The 21,713-nt window shown below is 36.0% G+C and overlaps 1 protein-coding gene across 3 annotated transcripts in view; it reads right to left on the reverse strand.

The window, feature by feature from the left end:
• Positions 1 to 2,855: 2,855 nt before the first annotated feature.
• LOC149218541 (uncharacterized) overlaps positions 2,856 to 21,713 on the reverse strand; it is a 45,497-nt gene continuing 26,639 nt past the window's right edge. Inside the window, exon 2 of one of the 3 annotated variants that reach the window (XM_089384089.1) lies at positions 2,856 to 5,221. In XM_089384089.1, coding sequence (XP_089240215.1) covers positions 3,302 to 5,191 — 1,890 coding nt within the window. In that variant the 5' untranslated portion in view covers positions 5,192 to 5,221 and the 3' untranslated portion in view covers positions 2,856 to 3,301. Of the gene's footprint in view, positions 5,303 to 21,713 lie in introns of all 3 variants that reach the window. The other 2 variants (XM_089384088.1, XM_089384087.1) reach the window with 2 other exon arrangements.

Genomic DNA, 21,713 nt, shown 5'->3' on the forward strand with positions numbered 1-21,713 from the left:
CATAACAATAATCATATGCATGTGGGTATCCATTATTAGATCCATATCCACATGGGACTCTTTTCTCTTGCAGTTGTTGTGCCACCATCATCATATTGGTGTTTGCATTGGTTCCAACATCATATCTATATATTAGAAATGTATGGGTATCCATCAAATCCATAACCATAATCATATGCATGTGGGTATCCATTATTAGATCCATATCCACATGTGACTCTTTGCTCTTGCACTTGCCATCATCATATTTGTGCTTGCAATGGTTCCAACATTAATACTAAGTTTTGTATGAGCAAAAGTTAGCATTAGTATTATTAAATCTTGTAATGGAAAAATACTAAAATTTCACTTCACGTTCACCATCAATATTATCTTCTTTTTCACAATTTAATTTGTTTTTCATTAATTTTTGGCACAAGTTTCATGCTACTTCTCAAGCAAGTTCAATTTCATTGTGTTCCATATTTGAACCATTCAACTACGTTATTTATCATATCCTCCATACCATTAACAAATTTATTCACCAATTCATCAAAGATTAGTATCCACAGTATATCCACAAATATCGCAGTGGATCAATGGTTAAATACCAAACAACATGGTTAACATTTGATCATAAAACAAGGCTTTGATACTAAATGAACCATACAAACTGAATTATATTTTGCTTACCAATATTGTAAAAAAATTGATAATATCTAAATATATAAATTATGAATGATAGAAGTTATTACAATGATGAGTGACATTGGCATTTATAGGCCCATGGTGACCATTCATGTAAAGATATGCCATGTGATGCACTCCTTAATGATCATATTAATATTTTACGTTTAAAATTTTCGATATATAATATTATTAGCACAACCATAGCCAATTCATCAAAGATAATATCCATGGTATATCCACAAATATGGTGGTGGATCAATGATTAAATGCTAAACAACATGGTTAACATTTGATAAAAAAAACAAGGCTTGATACTAAATGAATTGTACAAATTGAATTATATTTTACTTAGCAATATTGTAAAAGAATCGATAATATCTAAATATATAAATTATTACAATGGTGAGTGTTCTTGGCATTTATAGATCCATAGTGAACATTCATGTAAAGATATGCATATAAATTATTAATGATACAATTATTACAGTGATGAGTGGTCTTGGCATTTATAGGCCCATAGTGACCATTCATGTAAAGATATGTCATGTGATGCACTCATTAATGATCATATTAATATTCTAAGTTTCAAAATCTCGATATAGAATATTACTAGCACAACCATATAAATTAAATGGCTAGTAAACACGATAGGGATCAATCCATAATAAGAATCAAAATACTTCATGATATATCTCATGTGGCTAAAATTAAAAAAATCATAAAAACTAAATAAATTATAACTTTTTAAAAATTATTATTATTGTTGTTAAGTATAAAAAAAATTAAGATATAAGTTAAAACATGAATACATTTAAAAACATTTAAAAAAATATGGAACAAGATTCTTAACCATGAGATTTACCCCCACATTATCATGGAGATTCTTAATCTCTAAATAGGGTTTGTTACAATACTATGGGCCCATACCAAAGTCTATCATTACCACATGCCCAAAAAACCATGGCTCACTTCATATAACACTTATTCATATGACATTTTTTTATTTAATCAATTTAATTAAAAGGGCAAAAAGGGCATAACTATTTTGGAGATAAATCTCAACCTTTGATTTGTATATGATATTATGGATATTCTAAAATATTTCATTAAATTAAATCACTACCATCCACCTAATAATTATTGATAATTAAATTAAAATTTTGGAAGCCTTATTCCAAAATAAACACTTATTAACGTAATTAATATACATAACTTTCTTTATACATTATGCTGTTTGTTTCCTTTGTTTCTTTGGATTTTGCATTTGGACATGGAAGTGCATATATAGTTTTTAAATCTAACCTGTCATTTCCATAATATTGTCATTTACTCCGATGTAATATGGCTATCAATAATATTGTCATTTACTCCGATGTAATATGGCTATCACCTATAAATAAAACATTAGGAAAATAAGGAAAACTAGAACCAGAGTTCCACCCCATTCTGGTGCTTCTAAATAACAAAACAAAGTAGCACCAAATTAAATGCAATTAATCATTATGGATACAAAAAACATGGTCATGCAATTCAAGTAAAGGATTGAACTTATCGTGTCTGTTTGGGGTAGTTCTTGTGCTACCCCTGATTGGGGTGAAAAATTGGATTCACATTATAAAGACATAGTCCTACCAAGCTTACAAAAAAAAGATTGAACTTATCCTACAGGATAGGGATTTAAAGATTTAGAACAGAAAGAGGCATGCAGTTCAACTCTTTTGGTAGCAATATGCTCAGTGCTCTAAACATCATTGCAACGTAAAATACAGAAATGATTGAAACATGAAAACAAAATCATCCTCCTCAAATCTATTTGAAGTTCGTAATATCCATTTCACGTCAGATTAAAATTGTTTCATAAATATAGATAGTTGCACCAATTTCAATAGGCATAGTTGCACCAATTTCAATGGGCAGAATTGAGTTAGAAATAAGCAAGCAATGAACTGGCTTAGCAGACAAAATGTACAATTATTCCGTGATTTCTCTGTTTGAATTACAGCCATATCCAAGTAAAAGTGGTAAAGGTTTAAGCTACAAAAATAAATAGTTAGCCTCTCAGAAAAATCCTGAATTGCAGGAACAATTAAAATATTTTTGTAGTACGTTGTTAACACACCTACCCAGAAAAAATACAAGGGAGACAGAAGAGGGAGATAAAAACATCGCACACTAAAAATACGAAGTGAAAAAAATAAAGCGAATCAAATTGATAATAAATTCTACAGTATAAAAAAAGACCCTAGCTGCAGCAATATAAGATCACTAAAGTTAATGTGCCTAACTCGTGTACATGGCATCAAGGATCTACATGTCATTTTCTGTTGCCAAGTAATTCACATCGGTTGAACTATGTAAGAGATGACTGAGCAATTAATTCGCTACAAACTTCCACTCTATGATCACTTTTTCATCAAACGCACAAGTGTTGGCCCAAAAATGGCTAGCGATCTAGGAAGAACAATAAAATTGGACGCTGATCTAGTAAATTCAGAAAAAGCCTATACACATCCCCATGACGACAAACCCAGAGAGGTCAGGCAATCAATTTCACCTGACATTATGGATTTTAATAGCAAATCACCCAATAATATTATATAACCTATCCTATAAAAGCATATCAAGAGTCTCATTAAGATGTTGGCACATATGCCAAGTTATTCCGTACATCACAATTACCTTGATTTATCTCGTCCATATTCCACATTCTGGTGACTCCAGAAAGGTAATTACTGCATCTTCTACCAAGAAGTCTAAGATTGTAATGAATGTAAATGAAATCTTCAACTTTCTCTGTTCCTAATTTATTCCTTTTATCGAAGTGGAGAAAATCAGAATTACACCAATTACCTTGGAAAGAAGCAACACTTGAAATCTGACTCAGGACTCTAATTGCTAATGTTTGCAACTGAGGAGCTTCAGAACCAAAATTCTCCCACCATGCAACGGGATCCATTTTGTCTCTACAATCTATTGCATCCTCCTCGCCTAAAGTTCCATCTTGCCTCCAATAAGCACTGAGCTGCTCCCTGAGGATGCGTCTTTGTGTAGCATCATAGCCATATCTATCCAATGTGATCTTCCATCCTCGCATAACCTCCTTATCCTTTGCCTGACCTTTGCCAAAATGTTTTGGATTCAGTATGTATCCAGTTGCATGAAGAGGATAAAGTAATATATCCCATCGATTATTTATTATCTGTTGGAGTTGCTTATACAGTGCATCATCGATTCCTGAAGCTTTAACTGCATTAAGAGCTTGATTCCATCCATCATAAATATCACCCATGCATGGTTTGTCTCCATCGACCAATGTCAACAATTTCACAAATGATTCACCTATTTTCAACATCAAATTTGCCCCAGTCCAAAATTCACTCCCTAAGATTGCAGCCTCTAGACTAGAACTATCTGCTGAAGATGAAACCTTCCATTGATCCCAGTCATCACTTACAATCATTTGTTGTAAAGCTTTCTTCAGGTCAACAACCCTTCTGACTAGAATGAAGTTGGAAGCAAACTTATTTTCATATGTTTTTCGACTTTCCAATTTGGAATGCTGGGTAATAATAGCATGCAAAGCATGGTTATTAAGTATATACTGTTGTATTCCCTTAGCACACAAAATAATTGGTTTTATCCAGTCTAGTCCAGAAATGTCCTCCAACAACAAAACCAGTGACTGTGAAATGCATGGTGTCCAAAATATTTGTGGGAACTCAGTTTGGATGAGTGTTCCAGCTAATTTGAAAGCAAACAATGCATCAGTTACTATTTGCACTACATGTGTTGGCCCAACCTCTAAAACTGCTGTCTTCAACACTTGTGAAATAAATTCCTCGTTCTTCTCTTCTTTAGTTGTGTCAACTGCTTTTAGAAACACCACTCCTCTGGGACTTGAGACTAGAACATGGAGAAGATTGCAGCTACTTGTATCTGTCCAACTATCAACACAAAGAATAGTGCAACCAGTATGAGCCCAAGACTCACGTACTGGTAGCAAAGCTTTATCTATTCTTCCCCTCTCCTTACCCAGCAACGTACTTTCTAGTTTTTCAGTCATAGGAGCTTCATACCCTGGTCCAAATGCTGCAATTGCTTTCACCATGTCATGAAAGTGTGGAGAGCAAGCCAGATTGAAAGACAGTCCATTTGCAAAAAAGCACCGTGCCACTATATCATCAACTTCCTCTTTGGTAATAGGTTTCCACAAACATGTCAGAGAGGATTGAGATCTGCTGCGCTTGACTGATTTAGGCTTCCCTGATCTTATGTTGGACTTTCTGGCAATGCGTTCCTGCTCCAAGAGATGAAAAGTTTCTCTCAAAGATATGTCAATTGCTGGGCAGCTTTTAACTCCTACACCTGTAGCTCCGAGAAGATGAGCCCTTACACGTGAATAAGAACCATTATAGCAGATGTTGCAATGATTGCATTTCCAGCGCTTTGTGCCACTTCCTTTATCAAATCCACCAAAGACGCTTACATGTTTCCAACCCCAATGTTCTGGTTCTGAAGACATTTTTTAATATTACTGACAAATGGTACTCCTCTGCATTGGTAAAGAGCAACCAAACAAAGCAGTGACTGTTGTGTTCACAAGGGTTCCGGGGACATAAATCTCACGACTATTCTGCAAAAGAAAAATGATTAAAAACCAACTTGTCTTCATTTTTGTCCAATTGTATCTCCTATTTAATAGGGGATAGGGAAACTCCCATTTTCAGACAGTAAGAAGCAAGTAAAAATATGGAGCGGCAAACTAACAATGAGTCACACATCCACATTTATCCGTTCAAACCTTCTTGCATATTCATGTCTTGAAATATGTGTTAGATAGAACCACTGATTTATAGTTACTAGATTTAAATCCAGTCTGTTAGAAACAGTACTCCATTCAACAACAAATGAGTAAAATATATATTAGCAGATACTGCCTACCACGATGTCTGTTGAAGCTTCACATTCTACTCGAGGGGTTTTGTTTGTTTCCATTGGACAAATAGGTTCTCCACAATATAATAAACCTTCACATTCTACTAGAGTCTTTTGCAAGTCATGTAACCTTTTGCACATCCTTTTGTTACAATGCCTAAAATAATTAAATTTATGCCAGTCAACTGCAATTTTATGTTAGTCACATACTCATTTGTACTTTTTGTTAGTCATTAGAGTTTATGTTAGCCGTTGTACTTTATTGGGGTTTTAAGTTACGTCATGGTTGGTGGGGCTCTTTTTTTCACTGGCTTCCACTTATCATAATGCAGCAAGCTGGCCTAACTCCACGTAGGAGTGAATGCAAGAAACAATATTCCACCCAGAATCCTTTGGCTAAGAGGCTGTGGTTGAGGGGGTATCTATTCCCACCAAAGACATCCAAAATTTTCACCTAGCCCAACCACTATCACAAGTACTGGTGTGCAACTACCACCAACACAAACAGAGTCTTTCATTGGAGAGAGTTGAACCTAATGGGGGCATTAAACTGCCTCACTTTCACTAATCCAGCAAGCTACGTACTGTTGACTATTGGTGGGACATTTATTGCCATAACTAACGTTAAAGTAAGTTACAAGAATGAATTGAGCCACAAGTGGCAATACAAATCTCCTTAGGTGGTGATATTCTACAATCAATCCACATGCGGCAATAAGAATCTTAGTAGGTGGGTAGACTCTTAAAAGCAACTGATAAGTGGCAATAAGAATATTGCTAGACCAATGAGGCCTTCGTTCATTGGTGAGGTTGACAAAGTATTAAGCACTCCACCATAGTGCCATTCTCATTGTGACCCACCCCGTTAGAATGGTGATCTATAAACTATAGTGGGTATTCAACTAGACAATTCGCCACAACAAATATTACAAGTTACTGCAAAATATTGCATGGTTATGGTGTTTACATATGATTAAAATGTAATATTATAAACATAGCACTTATAAAGTTGAAATAAACTAAGAATATTGAAAAGAAACTTCAACAGTAAATGACCATACCATCCACACAATGAACACAAGTTGTACCCTAGGAAATCCGATATAAGAAAATCCAACTAGAAGGTGAGGACTATGCCTTCCTTTTTCTTATCGCGTATGAAATGCAAATACAAAGAAAGATGGACTCACTATGGAGTTGCAATAGACATCATGCCCTGAGTAGTTACTGCCTACCTCTTTTGTTCAACTCATATCATCCCACTCCTTTGCTCTACTCATCTATGGAACGATGAATCAATATAATAGGAATCGAACTCCTTCCTTTCCTTGCAACATAATATTTAGCATGCCAGATTTGTCTAGAGTTGGAGTTCAAGTTTTTGCATGCCCCAACTCATGATTAGGGTTAGGGTTTTGGAACCTCTAGAATCATCTCAAAAGTTCACTCATGACTAGCTCCACATGTGTGAGTAATGGGAGGTGATGTGGCCTCCATTTGGCACTAAGGTGGTCAAAGCATAGGACAAATTGTGGGAGGCATAACTTCCTCATATGGACTTGATTGAATTGATCTTTGAATCCTTGGAAAGCTCTCAACAAGTAAAATAATGAAGTGTTGGGAACATTGTTCATGATGTTTTGACCCTGATCATTAAATGACCAAAATAGGATCCATAAGTTTGAATGTTTTTCCCCTTGAAATAGTCATTTAATGCCCAAAGCAAACCCCAAAAGTTTTGAGACCTCAAATCACCAAAATAGGATCTACACCTAAAATGCATCCTACAAGTCCATGGCTCTAATTTTCCACTCAAAAAGTACCAAAGCAAATGAAAAATTATATAGTGATCCATTCTGGGTCACACCTCACCATTTTGCAAGACTTTCGATCCCCAAAAGTTTTTACTAAGGCGAAGAAATTTTTCCTCTACTTTCTCCCTAGAGCACCATTTTGCCTTCCTTGGAAGTTGTCCTTTTAACCCAACCTACTAGATTTCTTGCTGCCTCATCTAGTTGTTATAGATTTCTCCTACAAATTTATATCCTCTATTAACTTTGTTTGAGGTTCTGGTAATAAGTCCTCTATGGTAGGCAAGGCTTGATAAGATCAACACCAATAAGTACACCCATGGATCATCCACTTGCATCCCACAAGATATCAAAGCGATTCACCAAGTATGCATCACACAAACTTCACTTGCATCCCACAAGATATCAAAGCGATTCACCAAGTATGCATCACACAAACTTCACTTGCATCCCACAAGATATCAAAGAGATTCACCAAGTATGCCTCACACAAACTTCACTTGCATCCAAGCACTACAAGATTAATCTTGCTCTAGGGTTTCATCCCACAAACCCAAGGCCTAACCTCGAGGGACTTCAGTGGATTCAACTTTTTGACCTCCTTGGTCAATATGGCCTCAACATAGCAAGTCAAACCACTTGAGCTAACCCTCACGACTAACATGAAATTAAATTTCATGTAGTAAGGCTCACAATTAATGGCTCAATGACATGAGAGAATGGGGCACCTACATCAAAAAATGTTGCTTGTTCTAAGGGAGATAGTTAGAAGTCTTCCAAAGTTCAATATAATATGCACGTGCACACTTGGCAAGCATGCCAAGGCTACTTTCCTAAGCAGCAAGCATAGGTCTAAGGAGATTCTAGACTTACTGCATTCATATGTTTGTAGATTGATGTTAGTAGCATCAATTTCAAGAAGTATGTACTTTGTTTCCTTCATTGATGACTTCTCCCTCGTAAATTGGATCTACTTCCTAAAGACGAAGGTTGAGGTCTTTAGTAAGTTTCAAGAGTTCAAAGCCCTTGTTGAAAACCGAACTGGGAAGAAGATTAAAGTTTTGAGATCAGACAATGTGGGTGAGAATACCTCCAAGGAGTTTGAGGGTTTTTGCAAGGAGGTAGGAACCAAGAGGGAAATGATCATTCCATACAATCCATAGCAAAATGTGGTTACAAAGCAAAATAATCGATCCATCATAGGGATTGCTAAGACTATAATTAATGATTGAGACTTGCCAATGTTTCTTTGGTTAGGAACATGCAACAAAATAGTCTACATCCAAAACTGATGTCCTCGTAGGACCATGGAAGACATGACACAAAGGGGGTGTTCACTGGTGTGAAGCCTAAGGTGAGTCATTTCTTTATCTTTAGCTATCCATTTTATATCAATGTACTAATAGAGAAGAAGACTAAGTTGGATACCTCAGATTATAGTGAGAATTCAAAGGCCTATAAGGAATATATTCCAAGGCAGAGGAAGATAGGAGTGAGCAAGGATGTAAAGTTCGAAGAAGACTTTACATCCAGGAAATCTCATGAGCCTATTCCAATAACAAAGGATGAAGAATTGAAAGCTTCAAAGGTTGATATAGGGTCAACTTGGACTTCAAGAGAAATACGACGACCTTCAAGTGAAGAGGAGAAGATAGTAGCCCCTTCCACTTCTATTAGGAGACCTCAATGGACTCAAACATTTAAGGATGCTTAGGAGCATGTTGAGGATCCCAGAAGCACACATATAGATAGAGTAGACTTCCAGAGATATTCACAAATGACAAGGCATTGATGAGTAACATCATCAATTTTGAGCCTTCTAGCTTTCAAGTGGAAGCATACCAACAAATATGAAAGGATGCCATGGTGTAAGAGTACACCTCCATCACAAAGAATGATGTTTGGGACATAGCGCAAAGAACAAAAGTGAAGTCAATAGTGAATTCCAGGTGACTCTACAAGATCAAGCATGCAACAGATGATAGCATTGAGAAGTTAAAAGCGAGGTTCATGATGAAAGGATTCTCCCAAAAAGAGGAAGTGGACTATGAGGAGACATTTGCTCCAATCACCAAGTACACTTCCATTAAAGCAGTTAACTCCCTAGTTTCATTAATGGGATGGAGGATACAATAGATGGATGTGAAGACAACTTTCCTTAATGGGATCATTGAGGAAAAAGTGTACATAGTACAACCTTAGGTCTTTGAGGTAAACAAGAAGGAATCCCATCTTTGGGGGATTAGGAAATCCATATAAACTCAAGCAGGTATTAAAAGCAAGGTATTCTAAGATAAATGGATATCTACAAAGTATAGGCTTCACCAAAAGCGAAGCAAATCCTAACTTATATATTTGTTGAAACCAATATGCTTGTTTCAATGTTGTATGTAGACGATTTGTTTCGTATAAGTGCAAAGAAGCTCATTGTAGGATGCAATGCAGACATGGCAATTGAGTTTGAGATGGGCATTAGCATTATGCATTATTTCATGGGTTTGGAAATTTGGCAAAGACCAAGAGAGATATTCCTCAGGTATGGTAAGTATGCAATTGAGATCCTGAAGAGGTTTCGGATAGAGGATTACAAACATGAACACACACATGATCACTAACTTGAAGGTGACAACTTTATATTTGGACTTGTTGTATTCCATGTTGTATAGGAAGTTGATAGGTACCATGTGTTGGTTTTTGTGTGGCATATGGAGGTACTCCCGCATGCCAAGAGGCCTCCTAAGTCGGCCTAGAAAAATTATGGAAATTAAAATAAAATATTTCTTTTTTTGGGTTTCATGTAGGCTTTAAAAGGAACAAGTCGACCCCACCTATAAAGGGGGGATCCCTTGGGGTGAATACACATTGTTGGAGAATCTACTAGGACATCTACTTAAACCAATTCTCCTTTAACCTTAATAATTGCTTGTGAACTTTAGTTATTTTCTTATGTTTCTTTGTTAGATCTTTTCATCAAACAATTATCAAGAGAAAAAACAATAAAGACAATGGATAGAAGAAGTAGGCTCCAAGCCAGGCCAAACCCCTCCAAGGGGAAAACCCAGAAAGAATCTCTTCTCTTCTTATAGAATCTGCTTCAAATGAGAAAACCAAGAACCAAACCCTAGATCAAGTCCTCCTCCAAGCACCAAGTTAACCCTCCAACAAAACCCACCCTTCTAGGCAAAAATCAACCCTTGCCAACAAAACCCGGACCTCATCAAACTTGCTCCAAACTCAGATCTCGACTTCTAACTGCAAAATTTCGGACTTGCAATTACTTCAGAAATCTTGGCCTCTTTAACAATTGCAAAAACACTACCTTTTTCACACGTGGGAGAGAGATAGGTCAGAATTAAGGTCTCCTTCCTTTGCTTTCCTTTTCTCCTTGTTTCCTTGTCTTTTCACTCTTCTTTCGTCCTTCTTCTATTGCAGATCAAACTTGGTGAGTGAGTGCATCAAATGAGGTCGAAGTAGTTTCTATATATACCTTCTTTATGAGGTCGAATAGCCTCTTCTAGGCTGACTTGTCACGAGCAGGGCCAACTTGTGCTAGGAGGCTTATATGGACTTTCTAGACTCAAAATAATATCTTTTACATGTTACACCTTGCCCAATAGGGTCATATACAATTGACAAGGACTCCCTTGAGTCAAGAAAAATATTCTTTTGACTTGGCAAACCCTAGAAGCATGAAGAACATGCTTGACCTAGTTGACCAACAAAATGGAGCATGAAATCCATGCTAAAAATAATATTTTTCTTCTTTTTCTTGTAACATAAGATATGCACGACCTAGTTGACCAACAAAATGGAGCATGAAACCCATGCTAAAAATAATATTTTTCTTCTTTTTTCTTGTAACATAAGATATGCATAATGACATGAGTACATTGACAATTATGAAGACCGAAACTAGTTACATTTTCAAACACTCCCTCTTAACTAGGGAGGTATTCATAATTGTACACCTGGTACAAGGATATTCTCAAACTGAAGAGTTCTCATAAGAAGAGTAAGATTGGTAAGCCATCTTTAGGCATCGACATCATGACCAACATTATCAACATAGTAAGGCCTTAACTGACAAGCTCTTTTCATATCAGAGCAAAAAATGCTGGGAGGCTTTACCTGAGATACCAAACTACCTCTCAAGGTACATACCCCATCCAAATGTTCACTAGGTATGTCCTTTCTAGGACTATTCTTATCTTGGATTCCCAATCCTCAAAGAATGTCGATCTTCTTCGACCACTCGTCTTGGATACCTGTCCAATCCTCAAAGAGTGTCGGTCAACAAGAATACTTCCTATCTTGGATTCTTTATCCTCAAGGAGTATTAATCTCAGATGCTTATCCAATCCTCCATTCTTCCTATCACGACCTTCACTTAGATGTACAGTTGTTAGTCTTGGCCTATTGCATGACATATGATAGAAAGAGAATACAATGTCTATCATCACTCCCTCTCAATCAAGGAGGATAACCTCATTCCCTCATGATTAGGGAATAGATCCTTGCTCCTTTTTAATCATTTAAGGAGGTTGCTTTACTCCCTCTCAAATATAGAGGAGATTCCTAACTTCCTTTCAATTGGGAAGTTGTTACCACAAGCTTTTTGGCTTGTCTTCATAAATTAACTACTACAAGTTCTTCATGGGAATCTTCAAGGAGTAGCTGCATGGCTCCTCCTTTCTTTTGTATCTTATCATATTGAGCTTCTACCTTCCTGGACATTATAGAGTCGTCCTTTTCCTTTATCTTGTTTCAGGGTTCAAGCCATCAATCTTACACATCACTTTCCTTTAGTCATCATCAATGAAGGCATTATATTAAGCTTATCATAGCTCCCTCTAAACATGAAAGTGATCTTCATTGTTATCGAAACATGAACATCAGGTTATCTTCTTATACTACTACCTTTCAATCCCAAGATGATGATGTAAACATCTTGACTACATAATCCTTTAAGGATTACCAAAACCATTCACTCAATCCATATGTTCTTTGAATCAAGTTCAACATCAACAGTTGAACTTTCCTCAACTGCCATTATGCATTTTTGCAATATCCTTCCAGGTAGAAAAATAATATGTCAACCAAATAATCGATACCAAAATATTAATATCAAACTTACCTTATCATGATGGCCCTTTCATCAAAGTATTTGCTTACTTGAATCCTTTGAGATCAACATCCTTTCGCATGATCCATCTCCATATTGTACAACAATCTTTTTCCATGCATTCATTTTTAATCAAGGTGCCCATGGATTGAACTTAATTATCAAGCTAAAATATCTTCCTTGGAGTTATCATCATTAACTCCTTTTCTTTCTTCTGGAGATTATGCTTGATGTTGATCAATATCATTGTGTTTATGTCAAGTTACCTTGTGGAAAAGTATTGATCCTTAATCATTCCAAAGAATGCCAAACTTCTTTCAAGCATCAAGTAACCACATGGAAGACTTATCGAGCACATTCTTATAACCAGCTCTTTCTGCAAGATTTTTGTAGATATAAATTCTACCTTTTAGAGAAAAATTACTTAAAGACACGCATACCTTTGCTTCCATGCAACCATCTAGCCATCCTTCCTTGAATGTGCTTGCTTCTTATACTTATCGAAGATAGGTTCCTTTTCCCAAGAGGAGAAAGACTTTAGTTATGCCTTTCATACTGCAATTCGACCATGCATCCCTTCATCCTTCAAGACTATGGATTCCATACTAGATGGAATATATACCAGTCATAATGCTTCTTCCAAGAAGCTTCCTAAATGATGGTTCTTATAGGAGGATCTTAATGATCCCTCTTTACAAGATAACTACCTCTAACATTATGTCAGAAAATGTTTGGATGAACAATAATATGCAATATGGTCCCAAACTTCTCATTCTTGAAGGCTAGATGATTCCTACCAAAGCAACTTGATTATGTAGACTCTAATTCTACTATCATATGCTTCTTTCTATGATGCCATGCTTTTACAAAACCAATTTGCATGCTACTCTTCTTTCTACTTAATAAAAGAAAGACAAATTGCATAATGAACTTGATAGAGTTGGAGCTTCCTTCGATAGTAAAAATCCTTGGGATCTTCTCCTTTCGGTTTCTTCTCAGGTTCTCCCTTTTCTTCAGTTATGTGAGCTTCACTCCTTTCCTTCCTTTTGTTATTCTTCTTGTTTGGACAATCCCTCTTAAAATTTCCATACTTATTACATCCAAAGCATTGAATCTTGGACATATTTGGTTTTCCTTTGGACTTTCCGAACTTCCTTGTCTTCTTCTTCTTGGATTTAACAACAAAATCTTGAGACTTCTCATTTGATTCGGTGTCATCTTTTGCCTTTATCCTAGTTTCTTCCAAGGTACAGTGAGCCCATAACTCATCAAAAGGAGTAGTATCCTTTATTTAGTAGACACTAGTTGCAAAACTGCTCCAATCTGGTGGCAAAGCATTTAATACACAAGTAGTCATTTCTGAATCGGAAACAACTTCTCCAAGCACTTGCAACTGGTCTCTTATTTGTGAGATCTTCATAAGGTAAGTGGCCATGTCTTCATTCTTTGAATTCCTTATTCTATATAGTTGATTCCTCAAGGTATCTTCTAGCTTGATGTACTTATAGAGTACAATTGCACCAACTTATCATAGATAGCTTTGGATATCTTCAAATCAACAACAAAGGAAACAAGATGATCCTTTATGGATTCAATAATGATTCTTTGTGCTCTTACTTCTCCATTCTTGTATTTTGCTAACTCTTGAGTCTTCTCTCTCTAGTTGAGCAACTTCACTAAGAACATATTCCATGACCTCATTTTCTATGAGTATCAAATCAATCCTCTTCTTCCATGCTAGGAAGTTTGCTAACCCAACGGGCTTGTTGTTTTCCTTGCAAAACATAGTCATATGTTCTGTAAATTGAGACATCGAGCACAAAATGGTACTTACTTGTCAAATGAGTGTCCTTGATGATGTCTCCAACTATCTTGATGGTTTCAAGACCTTCAAAGATACTTCAGCGATACCCTAAAATGATGTCTTCTAGGATGTCTTCAACAACTTCAAACAGTGGATGGTGATCCCAAGATTCTTTGATGCTTCCTTTAAAGATGTCTTTCAACGAGCCTTCAAATTGATGACCTCTCAAGAGAGAGTAGCAACCTTTCCTTCAAAATGGTGAAATGTACTAGAGAGCCTTCAACGAGAGCTTGTAATCTTCTTTATTCAATAAGAGCTTGATGTAGTAATCTTCTTTCTAAGTCAATGGGTCTTCTTCTTCAAAAATGATGAAATGTACTAGAGAGCCTTCAACGAGAGCTTGTAATCTTCTTCATTCAATAAGAGCTTGATGTAGTAATCTTCTTTCTAAGTCAATAGGTCTTCTTCTTCTTTCCTTGTGTCTTTTTGCAAATGATTACCCTTGACAAGCAATCCCAGGTTATGTCAACATGATGATCTCCAAGCTGCCTTCTTCTTCATCTTACCTCTGATCCTATGTTGGAGAATCTACTAGGGCAACTACTTGAGCCAATTCCCCTTTAACCTTAATAATTGCTTGTGAAATTTAGTTATCTTCTTATGTTTCTTTATTAGATCTTTTCATCAAACAATTATTAAGAGCAAAAACAATAAAGACAACATACACAAGAATTAGGCTCCAAGCTAGGGCCAAACCCCTCCAAGGGGAAAACCCATAAATAATTTCTTCTCTTCTTATAGAGTCTACTTCAAATGAGAAAACCAAGACCCAAACCCTAGACCAAGTCCTCCTCCAAGCACCAAGTCAACCCTCCAACAAAACCCTTCCTTCTAGACAAATATCAACCCTTGTCAACAAAAGCCAGACCTCATCAAACTTGCTCAAAACTTAGATCTCGACCTCTAACTACAGAATTTCAAACTTGCATATTACTTTAGAAATCTCAACCTTTTTAACAACTGCAAAAACCCTACCTTTTTTGCACGTGTGAAAGAGATAGGTCAAAATTAAGGTCTCCTTCCTTTGCTTTCCTTTTCTCCTTGTTTTGTCTTTTCACTCTTCTTTCATCCTTCTATTGCAGATCGAACTTGGTGAGTGAGTGCATCAAATGAGGTCGAAGTAGTTTCTATATGTACCTTCTGTATAAGGTCGAATAGCCTCTTCTAGGCCAACTTGTAGCTGGCAGGGCCAACTTGTGCTAGGAAACTTATATGGACTTTCTAGACTCAAAATAATATCTTTTACATCTTACAACTTGCCCAATAGGGTCTTATACAATTGACAAGGACTCTCTTGAGTCAAGAAAAATATTCTTTTGACTTGACAAACCCTAGAAGCATTAAGAACATGCTTGACTTGTTAAAGAATGTAACTAGTGTCAGTCTTCATAATTGTATTTGAGTCATGATGTAATTTATTTGTCAAAAGAAAGAGAGATTTTATTATAAAAGAAAAGTATTTTATTAGCATGGGTTTCATGCTTTATTATTGTATTTTTAGGTTAAGCCTCCATTGTAGGCTTCTAGGTCTATGTCAAGAGTCATTGTCCTTGTCATCATTTATTAGACCCTTCTTGGGCTTTACATATCAAGAAAGAAAAAATATTTTTGATGAAAATTGAGTCAAAAATACCTCCTCCACCATGTCGGCCTCAAAGAAGACAAATCAACCTCAAAAAGAGACAAAAACCACTATATAAAGGCAACAACTCGACCTCATTTGGAGCACAACACAAGCAAGTTCGATCTGCAGTTGCAAGAGAAAAAGAAGAGCGAAATACCTAAGAAGAAAGAAGAAATCTCATCAGAGAAGAAGGAAACCTTTGTCAACAAAAGGAAGCCAAATTTTCTCTCCCTACTGCCACACATGTGAATTTTTTAGGTTGCAGGAGGGTCAGAAATTTCGGAATTGCAGGAAGGCCAAAATTCTAGGAGCTAGAGGGACAAAATTATGTGTAGCAGCTAGATTGAAGCTAGTTGACGAGAAGAAACTACTGGAGTTTGCATAATCATCTTGGGAGGTTGACTTCGTGGAGAGAGGAAGGTCTTTTGGTCTAGTCAAAGGTCTTGGTTCATCTCAATTTGATTTGAATCTATTAGTGGAAGAGTTTGAGTAGGTTTTCCCCTACATAGGGGTTTTAGCCCTGGCTGAGTGCCTACTTATGGTGTCATTGATCTTCATGGTTTTGATTTGATGATTGCTTGATGATAAGAAGATAAAAGAAGAACATAAAGAAAGCTAATAAGAATACAATAATATCACAAGTAATTGCCAACATAAGAAAATCTTTTTGCCTTTCCGATTTTCTAACATGGTATCAGAGCTAAGGTGAAATAAGAGGAAAAGGGCAACTTGAAGATCTATTGAAGAAAGGGTTAAAATAAGGTTTCAAAGTAGACCATAAGGAGAAGGTCAATATAAAGAAAAGGAAGGACTATTATGGCAACATCAATTAAGACTAGAAGGAACCACCAACTATAAAGCATGGAAGAAGAGGATAGATCTCATCCTTGCAAAACACAAAGTATTGGATTTTGTACTAGGAAAAGTCAAGGAACCCTCAGATGATGCAGGAAAGGAAAAGTACAAGGAAACAAACATCTTGGCCATGAATCTAATTGTAGATGGAGTGAAGGATAACTTAATTCCCTACATATCCAATATAGATACTGCAAAAGGGATGTATGAAGCTCTCTCCAAACTATTCACCATCAAAAACATTGGACAAATAACTAGTCTCAAGAATGAACTAAGAACAATAAAGATGACAAAATATGATATTGTATCTTCCTATTTTGTAAGAATCTCCAAAATAAGAGATGAGCTCCAAGCTATTGATGAAGTCATACCAGATAAAGAACTTGTGATTGTTGCACTACTAGGTCTACCAAAATCTTGGAGTGCCTTTGCATCAGGTATTAGCAGTTGGAAAGAAACATCTTTTGAAGAAATGTGGAATGCATGCAATTAAGAAGAAGTTTGCATCTCATTAGCAAACAATAAGAAGGAAGATGAAAAGAATGCCACATCCAATGCATATTCTACTCACTACAAGAAAAAGGGAGGAAACAAGAAGTTTAAAGGACCAAAGAAGAAGATTGACCTATTTAAAGTAGAGTGCTATCATTGTCATAAGATGGGACATTATAAGAATCAATGTCCTGAAAATCCTAGGAACAAGGACAAGAAAAGAGAAAGAGAACATGCCACAGTTGTAGATGAAGCTCCACCTAAGAAGAACAAGGCCGAAGAGTCTGAAGTCAAAGACTTATATTATTAAGTCTCTTACATATCCTCCTACTTATATCATACACTATTGTTTTAAGTTTTGTAAAGTTTTCTTTTATGCTTTGATTTCTAGAGGTCATAGATCTAATATCTCTTGTTAGAAATTTTGGAATTGTTCTTGATAAGTTGTAGGTATCCCTCAGAAAGATTGGATTAGGAGGGAGCCTTTACCATTTTACCAAAAGATAAGTATACTATTCTTTGTTTCCTCTTTCATGTTTGATTTCCTCCACATCGAGATCTGTTTGTATTGCATACTCATAATCCTTTCTTTGGTAGGAAAGCTCGCAAGAATACACAAGGATTATGGAGGAAACTTCAAAGAAAGACTTGAATCATTGAAGAAGCTCTGCTGCAAACGAAACCCTTCAAAGAAGATGATATCCTACAATGCTTGTTAAAGAACAACTCAAGGTATGTTTGATTTGTTGCAGATCTTCATCTTACAAGAAGGTATGATTATTATTCATTTGGAATTTGCTTTGTATTACTAACTCTCTTGTGTCTAAGGTTTTGAATCATAAAGATACTTGTTAGGGTGATTAATCACTAGATTGAATCTACCCTTGTCATACTATATTGTGTCATTTGTTCATTTTGGTGAAACCCTAACCTTTAGGATTCACTATAAAAGCCTAACCTTTTGATGCTTAGGGTATGTTGTCGATAAAACCCTATTCTACTTACGGTTTGTTAATAAAAGGCCTAGAACATATGATTAAATCCTTCTCTATTAATGATTAGGGTTTGTTGATGTTATGGAACCCTAACCTTTTAGGGTTTGTTGCTAGTGTCTAGATTATATGATAAAACCCTAGATTTTTAGGGTTTGATAAATTAGGGTTTCTGACAAAACCCTTGCTAGAATCAATGTAATAAAACCTTAGGTGTATGTACTTCTATATAGTCGAAACCCTAGCCTAGTAAAATAATTGTATCTCTAATTTTGGAATTTGATGCATGTATCTAGGGATTGATATAAAAATAATAATGAAACTCTAGATATGAAATGCTAGAATGCTAACTTGATTGTTGATTTACATGATTTAGTTTTATTGATGAAATCTAGGGTTTGTAACAAAAACCCTAGTAGAGTTTGACATGAAATTCTAGGGCATAATATTGAAACCCCTTATGTAAAATGTTATGATTGGATTGCTAACTTGATTTAGTTGCTGATATCTAAAGGTTTTAAGTCTCAATGATGGAATCTAGGGTTTGTGACAAAACCCTAGCAAAGTTGTTGAAGTCTAGGATATAAAAGGTGTAACTCTTGTTGATTGTGAACCTAACTAGGTTTAGGTTTTGGATATCTAAAGCTTGATTGTTTTGATGCTTCCATTGTAATAACATGATAACCGTATTTTGATATAGTTGACTTCATGCTTTTGTATATTTGTACTTGGTTGTACTTGTTGAAGTTTTGCAAGTACATGATCTTCAAGATGTTGAAGATGTTCACCTACCTCATAATTGAACATAACATGATCATAATGATGAGCATGATGGAAAGAGGGAGCTGTAAGAATGATGATGTTCCTGAGGGAATAAAACCTTGAAAGGTTGAAGTTTCTCCAATGATATGATACAAAAAAAAGAAATTGTTTCGCTGAAAGAAAGAAGTTTATGTTATAAAGAAAAAGCATGGATAAAGAAAAATGTATATCTCCCCAGTTGAGAGGGACGACATATTGTGATAGTTATAGTGAAGGACCTTGAAGAAAGAATTAGGGAATGACTAAAAGCACTACAGATGGTTAATCGTGAGTTATATTAGTAAAGTTGTAAACGAGAATTGAATGTTTTGGAAGAAAGTGTTGAGACTGAGTTTGGTGCGAAGGAAGCTTCCGATGAAATGTGTTTGGATAATATGATGATGATCTAAGCAGCATCAGAATGATTGAGGACCCCAAAGGTTTGTGCTAAACACACACACACACATATATATTGAAAGTTTATTACTAATTGCGGTTATGATTGTGCAGGATCTCTCCATAAGAAAGTTGAACATCTTGGAAGCATGCTTGCGCTTATGGATATGTCTGATTTAGTTGTTAGGGAGAGATGAAGCATCTTGGGGCGACAAGATGCTTGAGAGGACATCTGGCCGATCTATGTGTTGATGTCCTAATCCTGGAGTAGGGAGGGTGGCATTGGTCTTGGAGCTCCGACCTTGGATACACACCTAGATCCCTAGGTTGGTGTTAGAGTTGAAGCATGCAGGTACCTATAGAGGCTGAAGCTTAGAACACATCTTAGTCCCACCCATTTAGATACTTTGGTCAAGTAGCTAATCTGTAGCACTGTGTGTGTTGTAACTCTTCATTGAAACATATCATTTTGAGTTTGTCCATGTACCTATGCATATATGCTCTGTTACACGAGAACCGCTCCCTAGAGGTGGGAAACCTGTTCCATTGGTTCCCGCGTTCCTGGAAGCTTTGGAACTGTATGGGATCGTTCCCTTTTCTGTGGGAGCTGCAATGGGAGCTTGGGAAAGTTCTGGAAGCTTTGAAGACTGTTTTTTTTTTAGTTCCTACGTTCCCTAGGGTTGGGGAATACAAAGCATGTAGACAAATATGTTGAACTACCCACAAAACATGAGGCTTTGTTGAAACCTTCAGGAAGAAAGGCCAAAGACATCCTTAACACCGACATCCCTAATTGAGAAACTGGAGCAATCTCTTGATGGGTTAAGGAAGCGTGTGACACCTCAATGTAAGGGCGATATCTGGGATGTCATGCTGATGAGTATTTAATTTTTTGTTTATGTATATGTATCACAGAAGATTGTGTGCATATTGTATGTGGCAGTCAATGCTTAACCATTAGAGTCGCTTTACTTTTTCTCATAAGAATAACTAGAGAAACATAGGTAAAATTGTTCCTTTGTATTTTTAAGGTAGATTGTTTCAAACACTGGTCATGTGTCAAAGAACTGATAATGAACTTGACATTTTAATATTTTATATATATAAAAGGGAGAGACTCAGGAAGAGAGACACCCAGAGAATATATTTATATATAAGAGAGATTATATATTTAAATTGATTTTAATATTTGAATATTTTGATTTAATATTAATTTTGATTATTATATAATTATATATATATATTTTTTTATTATATAATATTATCGTTCCCGATTAGTCGTTTCCTATAAATTTTGGGGAAACCTCTAGCCGTTCCCAACACCCGTACCCAAGTTCCCAACGTTCCCACGTTCCAGAAACTCATGCAACATAGCATATATGTAATTATGAATACCTCCCTAGTTAAGAGGGAGTGTTGAAGAATGTAACTAGTGTTGGTCTTCATAATTGTATTTGAGTCATGATGTAATTTATTTGTCAAAAGAAAGAAAGAGAAATTTAATTATAAAATAAAATTATTTTATTAGCATGGGTTTCATGCTCTATTAATTTAATTTTAGGTCTAAGCCTCCATTGTAGGCTTCTAATTTTATGTCAAGAGTCCTTGTCCTTGTCATCATTTATTAGACCCATCTTGGGCTTTATATATCAAGAAAGAAAAATTATTTTTGATGAAAATGAAGTCAAATAGACCTCCTCCACCAAGTCGGCCTCAAAGAGAGACAAAAGCCACTATATAAAGGCAGCAACTCGACCTCATTTGGAGCACAATACAAGCAAGTTCAATATGTAGTTGCAGGAGGAGAAAAAGAAGAGTGAAATACCTAAGAAGAAAGAAGAAATCCCAATGAAGAAGAAAGAAACTTTTGTCAACCAAAAGTAAGCCAAATTTTCTTTCCACTGCCACACGTGTGAAGTTTCTGGGTTGCAGGAGGGCCGAAAATTTCAAAATTGCAGGAAGGCTGAAATTCTGGGAGCTCGAGGGTTGAAATTTTGTGTAGTAGTTGGATTGAAGTTGGTCGACAAGAAGAAACTACTGGAGTTTGCATAATCATATTGGAAGGCTGACTTGGTTGAGAGAGGAAGGTCTTTTGGTCTAGTCAAGGGTCTTGGTTCATCTCAATTTGATTTGAATCTATTAGTGGAAGAGT

Source organism: Pinus tabuliformis, chromosome Q (assembly GCF_031772625.1).
Source record: "Pinus tabuliformis cultivar Carrire ecotype Pingquan chromosome Q, CPIR1, whole genome shotgun sequence".
NCBI lineage: Eukaryota > Viridiplantae > Streptophyta > Pinopsida > Pinales > Pinaceae > Pinus > Pinus tabuliformis.